The sequence below is a fragment of the Sminthopsis crassicaudata genome, chromosome 5 (assembly GCF_048593235.1).
Source record: "Sminthopsis crassicaudata isolate SCR6 chromosome 5, ASM4859323v1, whole genome shotgun sequence".
Taxonomy (NCBI): Eukaryota; Metazoa; Chordata; class Mammalia; order Dasyuromorphia; family Dasyuridae; genus Sminthopsis; species Sminthopsis crassicaudata.
In genome coordinates this window covers 6,268,905-6,290,961 of record NC_133621.1, presented here as the reverse complement: position 1 = coordinate 6,290,961, position 22,057 = coordinate 6,268,905, and the positions used below count along the sequence as shown (strand labels likewise).

The 22,057-nt window shown below is 37.1% G+C and overlaps 1 protein-coding gene across 1 annotated transcript in view; it reads left to right on the top strand.

Annotated features, from left to right (window-relative positions):
* Window positions 1-22,057, top strand: part of AGMO (alkylglycerol monooxygenase) — a 310,594-nt gene that overhangs the window by 177,061 nt on the left and 111,476 nt on the right. Inside the window, exons 11-12 of the mRNA XM_074266588.1 lie at window positions 6,872-6,954; window positions 11,368-11,473. Coding sequence (XP_074122689.1) covers window positions 6,872-6,954; window positions 11,368-11,473 — 189 coding nt within the window. The remainder of the gene's footprint in view (window positions 1-6,871; window positions 6,955-11,367; window positions 11,474-22,057) is intronic.

The following is a 22,057-nucleotide window of genomic DNA, read 5'->3' as shown; positions in this document are numbered from 1 at the left end:
ACAAAATGAATTAACTCTTTAAGAAATTATTATGGAATGAATAGCAAAGACAAAAAAAAAAAATATTGGCAGGTGAGTTAGACCAGAGGTTTTTTTATTAGGTTAAACTTTTAAAAACTTATTCTAGTGATTTGTTTGGAAAGTAGAATCCCTCCCTGAGGTAACAACTTATCCCAATTTAGATCAGAATTTTCTTTGAAATTGATCACCATAAATAGTAGCCTACAGCACCGAGTGATTATATGACATGTCTAAATTAAAACAGCCATTAAGTGTTACTGAGAGGGATATGAATCCATGTCTGAATAGATTCATTGCTATATCCCCTTGACACAATGCCTCCAAATGAATGTCTAGAAACACAACACAGAAGTTGCCGCCATGCCATCCATGGGATGCCAATGACCATCCAGCATAAGTCAAACACAAAGGGTATCATCACTATCATGTACCTGACAGCTGATTTTTCCACAGTTTGAAAATATTGAAGAAGCTAAGAACTGATATTTGGGAGTTTTCATGAATGAAAAATGGATATATGGATAGTCTTTAGTACTTCAAAATGTGATTTTCTTTGTATATACATACACTCTGTTCAAATATATATTGACACTTTGCCATTTTTGTACCTTTTCAATTATGTCTAATTCTTGTGACCCTGCTTTGGATTTTCTTGAGAAGATGATCTGCTGTTTCTTTCTCCAGCTCATTTTACAGATAAGGAAATTGAGGCAAACAGGGTTAAGTGATTTTCTCAGTGTCATACAGCGGGAAAGTTTTTGAGGTGAGATTTCAGCTCAGATCTTCCTGATTCTAGGCCTGCCACTCTATTTACTACACCATCTAGCTTTCTCTTTCGACATTATTTTAATGAAACTTTATTTTTCTTTGCTATTTTTCTCTTGTGATTATAAAACATCTTTAAAATTCCCATTGATTTTATGATTAGCAAGTCTGCAAATGCCACAAAACTAACAGAGAAAGTAACTATCAGTAATGAGTCAAGGTGGAAAAAAATGATCATAAGAAGCTATTGGATAGAAAAAAGAGGAGCAAATGTAAACTTTTTCATCAGTTCAAGAAACCAAAACTGTTAATTCCAGAATACAAGAGGTATAGTTGGATTTTGTGGCAAAGAACTGGGCACTTCAGTGGTGTACAGGGGCAATCATTATGATATGGCAGCCAGAAATCCAAAGACTTTTTGGTATTATTAGAGACGCACATGAGAATAATGAATGCTGCATTGTTCTCTCAGCTTGTCCGACCAAATCTGGAGTATTGGCTGCCATATTTTATGAAGGACATTGCATCAGAGAAGAGTGTGTAAGATAGTAAACCAAATTGAAATGATGTCATGGAAAGATCATTTAAAATGCTTCTAGATGTTTGATTTGAGAAGATAGACATTTGAGGGACTAAATTATATAAGAAAGTATGCTCTTATTTTCAATCCTAATCTATAAAATTAGGACAGAGGATACCAAGATGCAAATTGAGGGTGGAGACAGGGACAGAATCACTGATGATCTGAGCTGCAGAGCAAAGCTGTACCCATTCTTCCTGCTACGTTTCAGGAGGTCCTCAGAGAAACTTCCTGGGTGTGTTATTTGGGGATTCTTCTCAGTTGGATTCCAGGATCTGGGAGTTTTTTTTTTTTTTTTTAACCAAATCTGATTTTCTTGATCAGTGCTTATTAAATCTAATTTCCATTTTTCACAGGTTCATTTTATTTAATTTGTTTCTTTGTAGTAGACACTCCTACTACAGACACTCCTGGTTGCCATTAGTTTTCATTCATCTAGGCTTGTAGGAATTAACATTGTACTAGGTTGGGTATTCCCTCCTTCAAGGTGAAAAGCAAAATCATATTTTGTAAAATAAGAAAGCTGAAAGATGCCTTAACCTGGGATCAAATTCTGGCTTCCATGAGTTTGGTCCCCAGAATCCCAGGTTCTTAGAGATTCTGCAAATAGAGCTCAGGTACTGCCTGATCTTCCTAAGCTGGAACAAAGCTTTGACTCCAAGGGGCAGCTCAGGTTATTGGCAATGATTCAGTTCACTAACAATCATCTGAGGCCTGATGAGGCTGCAATCTGCATTGGAAACAAGAATGCTCAGTGGACAGAGATAAAGATCTTTGAGGAATTGAAGATAAAAATAATGGATTACCTTAACACAGCACAGAGCATTCATTATTTTACTTCCCTGAGGGGAACCTCGTACAACTAGGATCCCCATTTTATAAATGACACTGGGAAAGGAATGTGACTGATTTAAGATCACGTGGCTAGTCAGTGGTACAGCTGGGACCTGACTGGGTTTTTTGGTCTCAAGCATAATGTTTTGTTCATCTGATGATTTGGGTTTGGATGCTAGTTCCAGCACTTAATACCTGTGTGAGCCTGGGCACACCTCCATTTCCCTATTGATTAAGTAACCCCGTGCTACATTAATTGTTCAGCATCTTCATCATCATCATTGTCATTATTTGCTAGAATTAGCGTCCCACTAACATACATACATACATATATATATACATACATATATATATACATATATATATATATATATATATATATATATATATATATATATATATATATATAAAACTTTCCACATATCATCTCAGCTGAATTTGATCCATCACTATATCCATAGCTACACCATGAAGTTGATCCTATTATTATCCCCATTTTCCACATGGTAACACTAGGTTAAGACAGATGAAGTAATTTTCCATTGTTATATATCTATATATGATTTGAACTCCCATCTCTGTTCCAAGTTAATCACCTTTTCCCCTTCTGAGACATTTTCCCTATCTCAGCATGAGTTCCCTCCTGTAATCACAGGTCTTATCCCCCTTTAGCAAGGGCCCCATATCCAGTGCCAAAAGAAGAATCAAAATGGGGTGAGTGGAAACTCTCTGTCTCAGAAGTGACATTTGTGTCCATGGAGAAGCCTTCAGCCCCTAAATTTGTTGCCTTAAGGGTTAAAATTGGGTCAAAAAAACAAAAAAGGAAAAAAAAAACTCAGTGACCTCATGTCTTCCTGGAGTTTGCAGAAGTGATTATTTGCCAAGCCAAAAGCAACTAAAGCTGTGACTCTCCTGGGGGACCATTGGTAGAGTTTTTTATTAGGTACCTTTTTGTGAGAGTAATAGAATCCGGACATTTTTAGTTCCACACCCTTATAATTAGGACCCTGGGAAATACTGTCAGAGACTCCATAGAGTCACATAGGATGAAAAATGTAGACCAGCAGAAATGGGCTCATCTACAGAGAGGCCGTAGGAAGGACATCATTGTGGCTGAGCTAAGCTGACTAGTTTGGGGACTAGAGATTCAGGAAAATGCTTACAAGAACTGTTTCCTCACATCCCAGATGCTGAACCGCTACCTTAGTTAGGCCTAAGGATCAGGTACACTCAGCTTTCAAAGAGACCATGAATCGCCCCAGAAATTTTTTTCCTAAAATGGTCCATTTCCCAAAAAGACTCAATGAATTTCTCATTCAGATAGCAGGTGGCCACATGCTAAACTGAAATGAGGTCTATCAACTCAGCCTACCATTAAATATGAAAGATTATTTGGTGGAAAAATGGATCCTCCTTGAATGAAATGGCCAAGGTGTGCACAATTATTAGTCTAAAATTGTAAAATCTGCAGCATGTTTTGCACTTATCAATTTATTAAGAGTTCCTAAAAATCCTAGAAGTTCGCTATTGCTGGCACCTTTTACAGATGAGAAAATGGAGGTTGAAAGAGTGTCTTCCTTAAAGTCCCATGGTAAAAGTGAATCTAATTCAGTTCTTCCCAACTCCAAGATGAGTTCTCTCAGACTTCTCAGGACATACACACACACACACAGTTTATTTCTGAAAGATATTCACCTACCTTTCTACTCCCCCCCACACACCACCATGAATTTGGAGTACTCATTGATAGCCAGCAAGTCTTGATCATCTCTAAGTGTTTGTTAAACATTTATTCTTTGTAAGTCACTGTATTAAGCACTAGGGACAGCAAAAAGGAAACCTCTAGAAACCTTATAATAATCTGAAAATTGTGTAAGAAGAATACCTTCTCCAGATGTGTCCCCAGATATGGATAGTCTAGGGCAAATACTTTGTATGTTACTCCTTTACTGACAAACCATCAATGGCTCCTGTTATCTTTAGAATAAACTGTACTTTGTCTCCATTAACATTTAAAGCCCCAAAGGATCTGATTCAGACTGATTAACTGTATGTAATGTTCCTTCTTCTGACTTTGTCCCTCATTTGCCAGGCTGCCTCCCCCATGAAGAATGCTCTTCTTTCTCCTTCCTGAATTTCTTTCTCCCTCTTTCTCCCTCTGTCCAAAGCTCACATTAAAGGCCTCTTTCAAAAAGCCTTCCCACGTCCCCAAATTTCTAAAGCATATACAAATATATATATATACAGATGTATATATTTATATATACACCTATGTATGTGTGTGTGTGTTTACTTTTCATATCTCTGTACATTTCACCTGCCCCATAGTGGCTAGACACTCCATAAAAGCAGACTGTTTTTTGTTTGTTTGTTTTTTCAATTTCCCTGAGACTGTCTAGTAAATGATGTACTGTAGATACCTCACAAATGCTACTTTGGTTGAATTGAATTCTGCATTTTAAAGGCAGCATGTAAATAAAATGAAGAATGATTAATTTTGACAAAGTCAATTCCAAACTCTCAATTTCTAGTCTGATTTGGGTAGGGTTAATAACTGGGGGGCACTATAGATTACTCTGGGCAGCCAAGGGGTGAAGTGAATAGAAAGAGAGCCTGGAGTCATGAAGAAGAATCATTTCCCTGAGTTCAAATCCAATCTTAAACACTTATTGACTATGTGACATTGGGCAAGTCACTTAATACTATTTATATCAGCTTCCTTGTCAGTAAAGTGAGAGAAGTAAATATGTTTGCCAAGGGAATCTCAAATGGGGTCATGAAGAGTCAGATATTATTGAAGAGCTGAAGAAAACCAAAGAAAATTGATCCATAGGTATTATATAGATCTTGGGAAAAGATTTTACTGAAACTCTTATGGATCATCCCATCTTGAGGACCAGATGAAGAGATGGGATGTGAATAACCCTTTAAGGGGGTAGTGGCTATCAGAATTGGGTGAGAAGCTGGACTAAGAAGTAGACATTCTTGATTGCATAAAAACCTGGAGAGGTTTTCAGCTGAATATCTCTTCTATCATACAATTCTTGGACCTAGGTTGTTTAACAGTTTGATGAGTGGATAAAAGCATAGATTCAACATTTACAAAATTTGAATATGACACAAAGTTGGAAGAGAAATCCACTCCATGAAATAATAAAGTACTCAAAAAATTTGAGGAATTCAAACTTTCAGCCTAAATAAATAAGATGCAAGTCAAGATGATCATGGAGAAGGATTTTCATCTATTTTCAGAATTTCAACTTTCCATGTCTTAAAGAGGGAATGGATGGCTGAAGGGATGAATGGAAGGCCCGTTTGGGAAAAAAAATCTGGAGACTGAACCTACAGATTCCAAAAGAAGCAGCAGTATGACCGGCAAATGCCACCTGAGATTCTTCTATAGTTTCAGGAAGCACTCATCCCTTCATCTTTTTCTCTGATCATGTCATTCCTGGAGAGTTCTATTCAATTCTGGACACCAAGAGAGAAAGTACACTGATCACTAGAGGATTCTGGTGGCCCAGAGATGGGCCACCAAGATGGTGAACCACCCAGAGATAACATCTTCTAAGAATTAGTTGAAGTAATAGTGGATAGCCAACCTGGAAAAGAGAAGGCTCAAGAAATGAGGGCTAGGAGAGACATAATGATCATCTTTAAGATTTGGAAGGATAGTTCTGTGGATCCATCAGTTAGTCTTTATCAAACCATGTACCAGACAGACAATGTGCTGGTTGAAAGGGATACAATTACAATGAATGAAGTTAGCATATAAACAGGTCTCTAGAGCCTAAATATAAATATATATAAATACAAAATAACTAAGTATTTCAGAAATTCAAAACCAGGGACAGAAGGATCAGAAAAATGGGCAGGCATGCAGGAAGACAATCTTAAGCTTAGCTTTAGGGACAAAAACCAACAGTTGTTGCTGATGGGAAGTAGGATGGATTACCTGGAGAAGTAATGGGAGGTCTTCCATCAAAGGCTTGAACAGTCACTCTTGATGTCTGATAGAAATAATTAATATTCTTTGATTGATCTGATATATCAATTTATAAAAAGGAGTCTAGCATATCTAGAATGAACTTTGATCATTTGATATTCCCTTCCAATTAGGAGCTTCGGAAAGTCATTAAGATGATTTCAATATGTAGCCTAAAAAAAGAACATCACTCTACACTCTACTCATGTCAGAGGTCATTGGTTATATTTCTGCTTGTCTAATTCTTCTCTGCAAAGTCCTTAAGACTGTCATTGCTGAAAGGGCTTGGGCTTGACAACGGAGTTACTGATATTCAAAATCAGAGCTGGAATGTGACATTTATTTATAGAAATGCTAGCTATTTCCCTCTAGGTAGAGGCACACACATGGTTCAAAGATCAGGGAAATGAGAAGCCTTGGGGTAGAAGGGGGCGAGAGAAGAAGAAACATTGGAGTGATTATTTAATTTGAAAAATGAATGTATCCAATAAGGACTCAGAAAGATATTAGGGGAAATGTTCAATTCCTGAAATTGCCCAAATGTAATGATGGATCAGACTAGTCTGAAAACATGCCATACCTAATGGTGGAATATAGAGGGAGGCTTCAGACGACTTCAGTATAATCCAATATTCCTTCAGAGAATTCCCCTAAATGAACAATCTGCCTGCTTTTTGGTTTAACAGGCGTTATCACAGGCTACTCTCCTCCTGAGAACGGGCTACATCATCCTGATGCTGACCTCCATTGGATTTCTTATGGATCAAAGGTAGGATGGGAAATCTTTTCATTTTCTTTCACTTAGTATATTGTTCCCTGGAAAGTGGTCAAGAGCCTTTAGGATCTGGTTCATGATGTGTCCTGTAGGCTTATTTAACCACTCACTGTGCAGTAGGAAGCCCTCTGGCCTTGGAAACACGGATGAAAAATGCTGAACTGGACACTAGAACAAAATTGAATTTTAGAATGTATGGATCTCATGGAGACAGGGAAGGAGGGAAGAGGAAATAAATGAGAAAAAAGAGGGAGAGAAAAAAATGAATCAGAGAGAGAGAGAGAGAAGAGAGAGAGAGAGAGAGAGAGAGAGAGAGAGAGAGAGAGAGAGAGAGAGAGAGAGAGAGAGAGAGAGAGAGAAAGTAAGACAGGGAGAGAGATACAGAGAACAAGCACATTCTATACACACATACACAAACATACACACACACACACACACACACACACACACACACACACACACACTCCACCTCAGAAACCTTTTTTTTTCCACACAAAGAAAAACAGTCAAGTAAAAGTACCGCATATGCTCCTTTTTTCTACAGCATTTACCACCTTTGGCACCCCAAATCTCCTGTTTCTCTACAGAACAGGAAACACATTCCATCAATCGTTCTTTGGTTTCAATATTGATTATTGCTTTTAATCATTCAGTTGTTTTGAGCTGAATAACCAATGAATCTTATTTTCCCGGAGGCTCAGAAATAGTCACCTCAGTGCCCCCAAACACAATGGCGTGGTTATCTGAGCCCTTGCAGTATGTCTGGCCTGTCAAAGAATACATACAGATATATACTTTGGCTAAGAGAGCAATGTGTCACATGGCAAGCATGTCACCAGGGATTAAATAATTTCATTTATTTTAGTTTGCCTATATGTCATACTACAATCTCACATATGTTCCTTTTCTTTGGATATTATGGAGATTTTTATTTTACTTGTGTCTTTAAAAAACACTGTTTTCTGCATGTTCCTCTTTGCTTCTGTTCCAATGTTTTTATATCCCATCCCATAAACAGTAAGTCAGCCCAAATGGCCTCTGGGTCAGATCTTAAAGGGTTTCACCCAAGAGATTTCACATGTCTTTCAGCAAGATGTGTATGAATAGTATCATCTCGACCGTATCAAGATTTCAGTCTATTTCAGTTATATAAATAAATATTGTGAATGAACAATTGGTTATAACTTTCACCTGGTGCCTCCAATGATCCCTTTACTTATTATTTTAATCGTTATCGAGATGAAGGATTTCTCTATAGTCTGTCCTGTCTTGGCCATAGCCAGACTTTCAAATAGAGACATAATTTGTATCCAGAGGCCAATCGATAGGTGACAAGGGAATGAACACTGATTTTGTCAACCAAATCTATCAACTAAAGAGAACATAAATGTCTGTATGTCCTCTGCCTTGGTGGTTGTATTTTTCCTGTCTGTTTCCTCATCAAGCTGCCAATAATTACAAAGTTCTAAAACCAAATTTCCAAAAGTAATTAGTGGCAGTTTTCCTCCTCCCCCAAAGAAATATATAACTAACAAGTATAAATTACCAGTGGGGCTAATAAAACAAGAGGCACATGGAAATATGGGGACTGCCTAGAAACATTTTCTTTGGGAGATCTTTGAAAAATACCCCAACATTGATATTTCAGAGACTTTCTATATATTTATTTATTTTTGTGTTATTTTAGTTTCCTGATATTTGAACATATTTTACTTGAAAACTCAATTAAACACCTTTTCCCCCCAAAAAACCCAAGTTTGATAAATTCATTTTTAAGCAAACACAAGTTTGACTTCTCTAAGCCTAATTTTATCTTGCTATATTTAAGGGTTTTGAGAAATGTGCTTGCTTTTATTTCCTATAAAATTTGTTAGTCCCCCTGCTGAAAAATATAAGTGATTTATTGTCCCAAAAAGGAATCTTTGAAGTCCAGCAAAAACATTTTCTCCTGGAACTCTGCATTCTGAGCTGGCTTCGAAACAGCCTTAGCTTTTACAGTCAGATGAATGAGAGAATGTAATGAACTGTCTACTGGGATCACCATGTCTTTTTCTCTCCTCTGTAAGTGATTTAATAATTGAAAAGAAAAGCATGATAAAATTCAATGGACCTTAATCTTTGCCTCTTAAATAGTTGTTCATCACTGTCATTGCAAAGCAATTAATTAAGGGCCAATCTGCATGTAGTCAAAGATTAGGTTTCATTCAAAGCAAGTTAAACAGGCCCAGGCCCTGCTCTTTAGGACTGTTTACAATATAAAAGAAAATGTAGACAGCAAACATTAATCATAAATTAAATAAATTAACAAAAGGTTGTATTTCCATTAGGTATCCTGTTTGATTTGGAGCACACATGTTTTACGTTCTAAATATTTCAGAAAATGAGGCATCTATTCCAGGATTTTAAAAAGAAATATCTCTTAAAAGGTATCTAAAGAAATTAGCCATGAGACCAACTCAGCTTTTTGGAGTTCTAGGCCCTCTTCTTCTGCCCTGGTTTCCATGTTATCTACTGACTGAAGACTTCATTATTTGTTTCCCTCCCGAAGCCCTGAAGCACAAAACTGGCTTAAACCAAATAATAAAAACATAAGAAAGTTTAAATGTTCTTGCATAGGAAGGTTATTGTCTTGCTTTGCCAAATCCAGAGCTAGAGGATCATGGAGTATCAAACTAATTGTGATTTCTCTTCAATTCCCATATAAGACCTGACTAAGTTTCCCTTTTTGCTTTCCCCATAGTTTCACAATCTATACGTGGCCCATGCTAGAAACATTTTCTTTGGGAAATCTTTGAAAAATACCCCAACATTGACATTTCATAAATGTTCTGTATGTTTATTTATTTTTGTGTTATTTTAGTTTCCTGATATTCGAACATCTTTTACTTGAAAACCCAATTAACCACCTTCCCACCCCCCCCAAAAAAACTGATTAATTCATTTTAAGCAAACACAAGTATGACTTCTCTAAACCTCTTTCCCATATAGACAGTAGTGGAGAATTAAACCACAGATTAAACATCTTCTAAAAAGTTTAATCTTGATGTTAATTCTCAAAAATATCTTAGCATCATCATTGTATTGAGCCAGTCTAGCAGAACATGGCATATTTCTCACATGCTTTACAATTTACAAAGCACATGGGAGATATTCTACCAATTTAAGAGATAGGGAAACTGAGGCACAGAGAGATAAAGAATTGTGTTCATACTCACAGAACAATCAAATTACAATTGATTAGAACTCAGACCTTTCCGACTCCAGGTCTAATGCTTTATTTTGCTGCCTGTTTAGAAATTGGATTCTTTAACTCTTGCTTAAGTTGAGACCACATTTTAATATTTTGCTTTTTGGGGTTGGATGTTGCCACATTGTCTGGACATGATCTTGCCTTGGGGCCCCCTGCTACTTCATACCTCCACTTTGCATGCTGTGCTTTGCCCTTGCTCTCTATGATCTTACCAGTACCCTGGCCGCTTTTTGCTCTTACACTCAGCCTGTGATTCTCCAGAGCTGTCTGGATCCATTGTTTGGTCCATGCTTATTTTGGACCTTGGCCAGCCAGTCTAGCTTTCTCAAACTTTCTTGTGGATCAGCAATGCTCTCCCCATCTCCAAAAGGGAAGAGTGCTACCTAACTCCAGCCTTTCTTTGTCCATGAAACCTTCCCCAATAATCTTCATCCACCTAGGACACTCTGTGATTTAGGCTTGTCTTATGGACTAAATGGCTTCTAAATTGTATTAGAATTATCCATGGGAACACCATGTATCATCCTCACATTTGACTCTCAGCTTGAGGGCAAGGATTGTAGTCATTACCTTTTCATGTTCCAAAGGTTTGTGCTTTGTTACTTGCTACTTTTGGGGCTCTCTGGTCTGTGCTTTCATTGTGGGGAATTCCCAGGTACTTCATTCTTTCTCCCAAAACAGATTAACTAGTAGTCTCAAACTTAAATCCTTTGGAGTGTTGCCTGGACACTTTCCACAGGATTTGTCCCAGTCACATAACCAGGGTGCAGAAGAGGCAAAGATGGAACCCCTGATTCTAGAGGCCAGGGCTGATACTATACCCTCCGCGGCACCGTCCCTTGCCTTGAACTAAACAGGTACCTAAAAACATTTGTTGTTTTGAAGGTTTTATTTTTGACAAATACACATTTTGGAAATCTAATGATCGAAGCCCTGAAATATGAAATAATTCCATTGTGATAAAAAATTCTGTATTTGAAGTCAGGTAATCTAGAGTCAAGCCTTGTTTCTCCCGATTTCTAGCAATATGATCTTTGGATCTCATTTTCCTCATTTACAAAATGAAACAGTTGAGGTAGGTAAGCCCTTAAGTTACCTCCTAAGACCTGGTTCTATAATTCTATGTTCACTACATGTCAATAAACTTTTCATTTCAGGCCTCAAGCACCTATTTTGGAAACCATCCGGTGCTCAGTGTTTCTGATACTGTATAAGTTGAATTATTTGAAGCCTTTCATTCCTTCATCGACATATGCTTTTGAGGTAAGATTTGCATTCCACTTATTTGCATTGCTGAATCTTTGGTTAATTCTGGGTCCACATAAATATTTCACCAATATTATTTGATTGTAATAAAGTATTGACTCTTTGCTAAATATAATTCCTTTTCTAATAGAAAATGTTTATTGACCGTTTCATTGACATGTCATCTTGGCCACAGTGTTCACGTCAAGTAACAAAAAAGGAGAAAAAAGTTACCTGCTCTCCCCCCAAAAAAGATGAGCATTCAAAGCCTCCAAGTAGTTCCTCATGTAAATTCAGTCCTGTCATGCAACAGATAATGGCCCCACTCTAAGCTGATGGTACACTCTTTAGGTATGTCTAGTAGGATTGCTAGTCATTAGGTTCAAGAGGTCATTGGCAAACCTTGAATCCAGGAGAACATTGTGCAGTCACAGTTATGGCTGACTGGTTCCTGAGGGCCCTTCTAGTACAGACATTTGACAGATTAATAACATTGAGTTTTCCTTTGCTGCTTTTTTTTATTCTCAATTTTATCAGTCAGGAGAGTTTTTTCAATTAAAAAAAAATTAAGGCTTTCAAGTCTTGCCGGGATACACCTAGAAACCCCTCTGAGAAGTCACTAGCATTGTAGATGGAAAGGCAATGAGTGAAGGTAAGATATTTTGCAACGGGTCCTGTGGATCAGGAGCTGTGTTCTGCTATTTGTCACCTTTGCCCTGGTGGGCTCCCTAGGCAAACAGCCAATGAACATATTCCAGAGTTGGCAAAATGCTTTTTGTCATTTTGGTGGCTAAACTAGAGAGACATGCCAGGTCCAGAAAGGATTTAATGTATGGGAAGTAAAAAAGATTATTTTACAAACAGTTCAATTTATCAAACCTTTTAAAAAGCCCTGGACTGGACACTTAAATATAAAGTATAAAGTATGTTTCCTGATTCCATTAAGTTAATTAAGAAATTCTCATTCTATAACTGAATGAATAGAACTATTAAGACATGCTACCACTCACTAGCTTTGTAGGATCTGTAGCCTGACTCAATAAAATGAGTCATGTTTGGACAACTCACCTTAGAGATTCGGGAAGAGGAGCAAATGGAATAACATATGGAAATTTGAAAATCCTATGCAAATATAGCAAGGAGTGAATAGAAGGCACTTTACTCCAGGACAAGAGCAAATATATGTTGGGGATGGAGGGGTTTCCTTAGAATGAGTCAAAACTGGCTCGAATTTCTACCCGGAAGTCTGATGTTGGATTAGTCCCTTAATCCCTCAGAGTCCAATTGGCCATCTGCATCAAGAGAGGGAATTTCCATACCAAGGAGTGCCCTGTACTGACAAGATTGGAGTGTGAAAGAAAGTTCTGAAGGTTTGTGGAACACCATTGCTGAAAGCATTCATGCCCTTGCTTCCAGGGCACGTTCTTTGCTAAATGTAATTAGCTGTTTTGTGAATGGGACTCGAGGAGATCAGGTCACACATTGAGCTAATGGATTGTGGGTATTTCCTCCCCTACCACCCTCCTACATGGCCACTTACTCATCTTTTCCGATACTTATTGTCTCTTCCCTGACAAAACACAAATGTGAAAGACCAACAAAATAAAACAAACTACAAAATCTGGAAGAAAATAATACCATAAGCTTAAAAATAAAACTTCAATGGGATGAGAGCTTTGGAAAACGTTTTTTCTATTTTCTTCAAAAGATAATTTTGTGAGGGAGGATCTATTATCATGTTTGTTTTTCTATATACTGAACAAAATGAGGATATTAGTGCTCACAGAAATTAAACCATTAAACTCATGAGTAAATGTGAGATCAGGGTAGTGTTCTTTATAATAGATCTCTTATTTTCAGTCTAATTAATCAGTCCAGAAACATTTATAATTTCCAGAATTGCAGCATAACACAAACAAAAAGATCCAGCTCTTCCCTCAGGGAACTTACTTTCTAATAAGGGACTATAAGGCATACAAAGGAGTGATAGCATTTTTCTAGGGATAGGTACAATTAATTTTTAAGAATTAAAAAAAATTGAGAAAACAATTGCTTACATTTCTATCTTACCTTAAGATTCTTACCTCTTTTTCCCTAGCCTTGGCAAGTTGGTGGCAGTGGTGCTATTTTTCTTGTTTTTAGATTAAGAAACTGAGACAGAAAACTGTAATCGGGATCATTGGGATCATATTTGTAAATTTCAAATGTGTAATCAGGATCATAATGCATTAATATTTACATATGTGTGCATGCACATACATGTTTATGTGTTTGTATGTATACATATACAGATATATGTGTGTTCTTTCTTAGCATTTCATTTGTCCTGGAGGAGATCTTTCTTATCTATGCTTCTCCTGGATATTTCATTATAAAATTTCCACTTTTCCTTTGCTATGTTGTGTGAATAAAGTTTTGTTACATAGGTTTAGGGGCTCCTTTCAATCTTAATTAGTGGCAGGGCTGAAAATTCTCATAATGCTAGGACACTGTCTTCACATCATTTGTTTTCAAAATGATTAGAAGAAAATTAGTTTCTCAAAACATTGTTTAGAGAACACTAATTGTATGTAGTCATTGTTTTTTGTGAATAAATTAAATATTTTCTATAAATCTACTTTTAGCAGTATTTAAAGTTTTCTACCTACAGGTTAATTTTAATCCATGTGAATCTGACATCCCTAATATGCCAGGCTCTCTATTAGGTAGCAATTTGTACATAATTATAAAGATAGCTATGGGGTCTTATGGGCAGAATGATGGACCTGGAACTAAGGAGATATATTTAAATCCTTCCACATACATTCACTGTATGACATAAAGTTAGTGACTTTGAACTCTCTGCACCACAATATCATTTTCTACAAAAAATACTACCAATACTAGTATCTTCCCCACAATGTTGTAAGGGGAATGAAAGAGGTATATCTGTATATCACTTTGCACATCTTAAAATGTTATATAAATCCTAGCAGCATCTGCTGCTGCTACTACTGTTATTATCCTACTGCTACTATATTATTAAAGACAAAAAAGAAAAATCTCTGCTCCTAAAGAACTTATATTCTACTGGGAGAAGCTGGTAAAAGTCTAGATAAAAAAACAAAATATATGCAAAACAAATGCATTGTACTGTGGGGTAAAGAAAAGAGGGGAAATCCTAACAGCTGGGAGATGATGGTATCTAGAGGATAATTTGCATTAATTAGTGATGAGCTTGGATGATATTTCAGCATTACAAAAAATTAAGAACTTTCAGTGGTACGATTTTATTCTCTGATGTCAACTCCTCTATTGATTGGTAATGGTTGCTTCATTCTTTAACCCTGTGTCACTCTGTAAACCCACTCCCTGATGGTTACTTGTGTAGACTCCCTCCCCCAAATGGGCAAAGGACCACACTCATCTTTCAGATTGCCTTGGAAACAGCAGTTTTCAGATGGTTACAATTTGAGATAAAATATGAAGACTGGTGAATTTAATCCCATGACAAATCACAAAACATTTTAGATCCCTTTCTTTGGCTTGCTTAGAATATTTATTGGGTCAGGATGGGGTGCTGTTTCTAATCAGTGTTAGTCACCTGTGCAAATTCATAGAATGTACAATAGCACAAATTCACATCTACCTAACAAGGTGAGGAACGTGTACGGTAGGTCCCTTCCCCTCTCTATCCAGGTGTGTCTCTGTAATTTTCTTGAATATGAAGACAAATATTTTCCCATTGCTTCTTTCCTTCATATGGGAAATATTCTATATATATGACAGAAAAGCAAAATTACTCCTTTTCATCTCTCCTCTCTTTCTCCTCCTCCTTTTCCTGTTCCTCTTCTTCCTTTTCCTCTTGGTAAAGGTTTGATCATAAGAAGTCATTCCATGCAGCCCTCAAAATATGCAAAAAATACCTACTAAACATTATTCCTGGCCACAGTAGAACTGAATGCTGCTGATCGTGGATGAAGGAGCAAAGTTATGGATAAGTGTATGTAACTTGTAGCCACTACTGGAATAAACTCAAAAGCATGTATCCTCCATATAATTTTAATTTTAATAATATAATAACAAGATTATAATAACTACAAAATGCTAATACCTTAAAGATTCTTTCTTTGATCAGTGTTAGGTTCTTACTAAGTGCTAATGAGATAATGAGATATTAGGTTCTTACTAAGTGCTAAGTCAGTACTTAACAATTCTCTAGTTCTGGTCTTTACTAGGAGTTCAACCCTGTTCGGTAGTCAAATTGTGATGGTTCGGTCTAGCTCCTCTGAAGGGCTCAGAATAAGTCCTTGTCAGGATAAGTAAAAGTCGTTGCCCCACATTGGGCGCCAATTTGTAATGTGCTGTTATCTCCAGAAGCTGCTGATCGCTCTCTGGGAGGAGATCTGCTGTGTCAACTCAAATCTCTCAGACAGATTCTTCTTCCTGTAGAGAACCGTTGTCTCCAGACAGTTGCCATTTACTCTGGTCCAGAGTAGTGACTTCCCTCTTTTATCCTCCCAGAAAATGGGCGTGGGATAATGCAAGGGCTTCTGGGATAAATTACTTCAACCAATGAACTTGCTCCTCCTAAGCATGAAAGCTCTTCCCCAGGAATTCAAAGGGGTTGAACTCCTAGTAAAGACCAGAACTAGAGAATTGTTAAGTACTGATTTAGCACTTAGTAAGAACCTAATATCTCATTATCTCATTAGCACTTAGTAAGAACCTAACAGATCAGGGTGATTCTCTTTTGCAATGGTGGAAATTCCAATTGTTCTGTATTTTATCATTGGATGCTGTTTATAAAACGAATTATGATAGAGTGAATAGAGAGCTGACCTTGAACCTTGGCTGATCCGAGTTCCAGACTGACATTTACAATAGCCTGGCTTTATTCTTTAGGTCAGTCATTGAATGCATTTGAAAGCAGGTATTAATCTACCTTGATAGAGATTTTTCTTCATTACTCATCTATTCTGATGAAGGCATACATCCAGTTCCCATATCATCCTGTTCATCAGTAACAATGATAAAAAAAATAAACAGTATCAGATAATAGTTGGTTGGTTAGTTTTTGCTTTTCATGCTTGAAGAAGACCAAAATGATATAATTATGCTGCATTTAAACTATATAGAGTGTCTGGCATGGTTGATGAGACCAGTATGAGCTCAGAAGGTTTTACTATATGTTGGACAAATGTTCCCCTGGGAGATAGCCATCTGCCTTTCAGGAAGGGCTGAGGAACGGTCTACATGGTATTTGCTCCTCATTAGGTGGAGGAGAAATGCCAGGAACAGAACAGAGCTCTGTACCCAGTGCTTGTGTAACCAAAACCTTTGATACTATCAAGTTGTAAAGTTTTAGGGAAGAAAATATTAAATTTGGTTGCTTGGAGAAGTTCATCAATATCACATCCTAGTTTCATGACAATGTGCTTGCATGGGTTCTAGATAACAGAAAATACTCTCACACTTTCTCAGTCACCAATAGAGTAAAATTGGTGGATTTGTTCCCATGCTTTTAGCATGAAAATTTTCAGTCATATTGTTGGATGCTTTCAAGAAGAAAGAAAATGGCATCAAGATCAGCTACTGCACTGATCTAAAATTATTTAACCTGAAAAGGCTACACTCCAAGATATGCCCTTCTGATTGGAGCTCAACTGTTTCTTGGGAAATGATCTGATTGCATTCAAAACCTTAACCATTTGGTAGGATTTTACAAAAGTTGTGTTCCATTGTTTTTTTGTATAATGTGATTGAAGAGTTCAAGGTTAGAGGTGAATCCACTATGTTTTTGTTTGTTTGTTTGTTTTTGGTCCTAATTCTCTGATTTTGTCAATGTAGAGAATTCCCATGGTTGGAACTCTCATCTTCAATGACAATTGTCAACTGGTTTCTAATGTATTCTTATTTGTCCAAGGACACTCAGAGCTGATATGACTTATGCCTTAAGTAGACCATCTTCCCAATCTCACATCATGTACCATTAACCACTCCCTTAAAGCAATATCCTTGTCTTTCACTCACTGCTTCTATCCCTAAAGCTTTATTAAAACCACAATCACCACAAACAACAATCACTCCAAAACCAAAAATCAAAAACCAAAATCCAAACTAAAGATGCCATAAATTTTATACCAGATCTCTGCAGCAATATGCTAAAAGAGTAGTTCTTTTTTTTATTTATTTTTATTTTTTTAAAAATTTTATTCATTTTTCCAAATTATCCCCTCCCTCCCTCCACTCCCTCCCCCCGATGGCAGGTAATCCCATACATTTTGCATGTGTTACAATATAACCTAGATACAATATATGTGTGTAAATACCATTTTCTTGTTGCACATTAATTATTAGCTTCTGAAGGTATAAGTAACCTGGGTAAATAGACAGTAGTGCTAACAGTTTACATTCACTTCCCAGTGTTCCTTCTCTGGGTATAGTTATTTCTCTCCATCATTGATCAACTGGAAGTGAGTTGGATCTTCTCCATGTTGAAGATTTCCACTTCCATCAGAATACATCCTCATACAGTATTGTTGTTGAAGTGTATAGTGATCTTCTGGTTCTGCTCATTTCACTCAGCAACAGTTGATTTAAGTCAAAGAGTAGTTCTTTTACACAATCCTAGGATAAAGAAATGAATGCTAACTGAAAAACTGAGTCTCTGTTGAAAGACATGCATTAGTTTTTCAATCCTCTCTGTTGGTCCTCTTGATAAGTCTCTTTTATAAAGAACAATGTGATTTCTGTAATTTATATGTTGGATGGTTTGAATACATAAAACTATGGTAGGGTGTCATTATCAAAGATGACCAGGAGGACATGGGGCTGAAGAGAAACTAAGCCATATTGAACAAGGAAATCTGTGAGGTGTCTTGGAAATTTCTCGCCATTATATGACACAATAGAAAGATATTTGAAACATGAAAACTAATAGCACCATCTTGGTGGGCAGATGGTATAAGATTTTATACCAGACAGATTGTTTTGCATTCATATTATTTTTAAAAAGAGAATGTAATCCAATTAAATGATTTCTCCTCATCCCCACTCCCACTTATGCTCACAAGCCCACTTTACTATATCTAGCCAGTCCCAGACCACATTATAATTTAAATCCCATTGAAATAGCTTCCTTGATCATTTCTTTACACTATCTACCAGCCCTACTCCCCACTTCCTTTTCTTTCCCTTTCTTCCTGTTCCTCCCTCCCCCTTCCTCTCCCTAATATAGGTGCAGCCTTATAGGTACTGAGAATTCTCATCCTATCTTATTCTAACATTCATATTGTCAACTCCCTCAAAGGAAATCTCCATTTTCCCAAAAGTTTCTTGGAGAGGGGAAGAGCGGCGTGTGCTGGTAAATGTCTGAGGTAAAAATTTGGCAATCGGCTCTCTGAAAAAATGTGCTCCCAAACAATTTTAAGCTTTAGCTGCATTATTAACATTTCATCAAGTCTAGAGAATCAAACAAAGCAATAAATGAAGCCTTAACTTGGAGTGTTTGCTGATTTCCAAGATGTAAATGCTCTTAATGAAAATGTAACATGGGATTCTCCGGAGCCTGTTGGAGCTGACTTCAACTCACCCATGGGAATCTCTCTAGTGTTCTTTTAAACTCCCATTTATGTTATGTTTTTTTTTCCAATTTTGATAACCAGTTTTTCACACCTTGATTTCATCTAACCTATTACCATCAGTTAGCTTTTATAAAATCTATTCACAATAAAAGTACAGTACAAATAGAAATTATAAAGTACTCCATCCCCCAATTTGTAGAAGCACTTTCTTCCTGTTATCACCTTGACTCCCAAGGAGAAAGTTAGGCAGTTTTTATGAGTCTATACCCCTTCAAGTTCGCATCTAAATCTAATATAGTTGATGAATAAATCTCTGCCGCTTTCTCTTATTTGTCTTTGTTGTCCTCTGGGTCTAACAGGCCATGTAGAGCTCCATTTTCACCATCTTGTCTGACCTTTAAATTTGACAAAGACTATTTTTATGTGGCCTAGTAAATAAAGTGTTATACTCAGAGTCCAGAAAACTGGAGTTCAAATGTTACCTCAGATATTTAATATGTGTGTGACTCTAAGCAAGTCATTTAATCTCAGTTTCTTTGCCTTGATTTCCTCATCCATTAAATGGAAATAATACTAACCATATCTCCCAGAATTATTGTAAAGATAAAATGAGATAATGTTTGTAAAATAGTATGCAATCTTTTACATATTGTACAGGATGTCTCAAAAGTTTTAGTGCCATGTGAAGCGTAATTAACTTAATACTACAAAAACAATTTTTCAAGGCAGCCAGGTGGTACAGTGGTTAGATGCATCTCTATCATTTAGGTCCCAATTCCACATGTGTGCCTGCTGGGAAACTTTCAAATGCACTTCAATTCTTCCAATTATTGGGCTTGTGTAAGAAGTCTAAGGAGAAAAAAGTTGACAATATTTTTTCCTGAATTTTTATCGAATGTGCATTTTGAGAAACATGTAATTGATGTTTTAAATTAATTTACCCTTAAGTCAACAACATCTTGTATTTTTAAAGGACAGTTTTATATTCAATTCCCCCCAAATCCCACAAAACAACTTTTTAATCTTTTCTAAATGTTTAGATGATGTTTTGTTTTGCATTTTTCCTAATTGTGGAAAACAGGAAGTATCTAGTTATTGGGGAAATCAGCTCAAAGAGCCAGTAGAATCATGTTCAAAATGACCAACCGAGGAATGTTGAGTGGATTCTCAAATGAGGGCAAATCTCAATTAGTTCTAAAGTTTGGATAAACATAAAAGTTTAGGAGCCCCTTCTCTCTTCGGGTCCATTTGTCACAGCTGGGGCCATCTCTAGCCTGCTGACTTCCATCACCTCCCATTTTTCATTGCCTCGGAGTTACCTGTTGTGTTTGCTGCTCCAATCCACCAATGTCACTGTAGTGAATTATGATCATCAGTTTAAAGTAAACATCATTTGACCATAAGAAATTATTTCCACATCAAGCTCTGTTTTGTGCTGGACCCTGCTTTCAGCCCTTCCCCTCATTACGGTGGTTCCTCCCCCTCCCCAATCTGAAATAGCCATGTGTCCCACATTGCATTTCCTCCCGACTGAATATGTCACACTCAGGGCTGTGATTTACGACCTTAGCATTTCCACATTCTGCTGGCACTAACAAGATAGTCTGGTGGATTTGAAACTTATACAAAAAAATAAAATAAAATAAAAAGAAAGCAAACATAATCTCATGATAGAAAGCCTTGTCAGCAGGCGTGGAATTCAACAAATGCCCTTTAAGCTTTCTATTCTTCTTGAGCTTTCTCTTGAATGGATGAACATATTCAGTTGGGGACACTGGGTGAACAAAGGCTCCGCCCCCAAATAGAAAACTTCCTCCAGCAAAAGGTCCAGTGCTATCTATCTGGAAACAGAGATGCTGCCCACTTTGATCCCAGGATGGCGCACGGAGACATTGCTGGTTTGCTTTGGCCAGTGGGCTGGTTTCACAGCCATCAACAATGAGGCTAAGATGTATGGTTGGTTCCAGATGCTCCAGCCAATTGACCGTAAAATTGCTACATATTTCTGGCAAAGAAACCAAGTCAGAGCTTTGGAAAGCTCCCCTCCCCCTCTCTTTCCCTCTGAAAAGCTCCTCATTATTCTTCTTCTGCCCCCTGATCTTAGCAAAAGGAATACTTCTGGAATCAATTAGAAATGTCTGCCCTTGATGAGATCTGCACGTGAGTTTGGGATTGTGAGGCTTTGATAGTGTCAGCCAACAGCTGCATTTTCAGGTGGTAAAATCCAAGAAAAAATTTTCCAGGGTTTATTTACAATCATAAAGTTTCTTTCTTTCTTTTTTTCTTTTTTTTTTTTTTAACTGAACCCACTTTGGACAAGTTGGAGGCCATCTCACGTGCCATTGAAATGAAGCTTAAAGGGGATTATGTATTTATTTTGTCCCAGATGAATAAACCAGTCCCTTTTTATCAGGAATTTGTCAATTTTGCAGTACTGTGGCAAGCAGCTATAATAAGCTTGAAATGTCGACCTCCCTGCTCTAAGTTGCTTTAGGAGAAGGATCAGTAATTCCTCTGGTCACTTTAATAATTTGACAAGTGAAAGATAGTTTTCATATATCAGAATGGAAAAGCACCAGAGTCACATTGTGGAAAATATAAGGAAGGATCGATGGCTTTCTCTGTTGTCACTTCACCATTGGATACTTACTTGGAAGTTTTCAAGCATCCCCCACATTCAACATGTAGCAAACATTGATTAAGAAAACACTCGGTGCCAAATGGTGAGTTAAAAATGGAGCTTACAAAGACATTAAAAGAGAGGGCTATGTCTGTGGAGAATGCCTTCTATTTGCGACAATAATGTGCATATATCAATAACTACTGCAAATGTAAAGTTAACAAGAGGAAAGCACTAGGAATAGAAAGAGGGATTCAGAGAGTCCTACCAAAGGAGAAAGTGTTTAACCGGAGCTTTGAAGGCCGCTGAATTGTGGGTGGACAAAGGGAGTAGGGAATATTTTTGGAGCCCAAGGTAAAAGCACAGAGAGAAAAGATGCACAATTGTGTACTTAACTGTAAAGAGCAAATAAGTCAA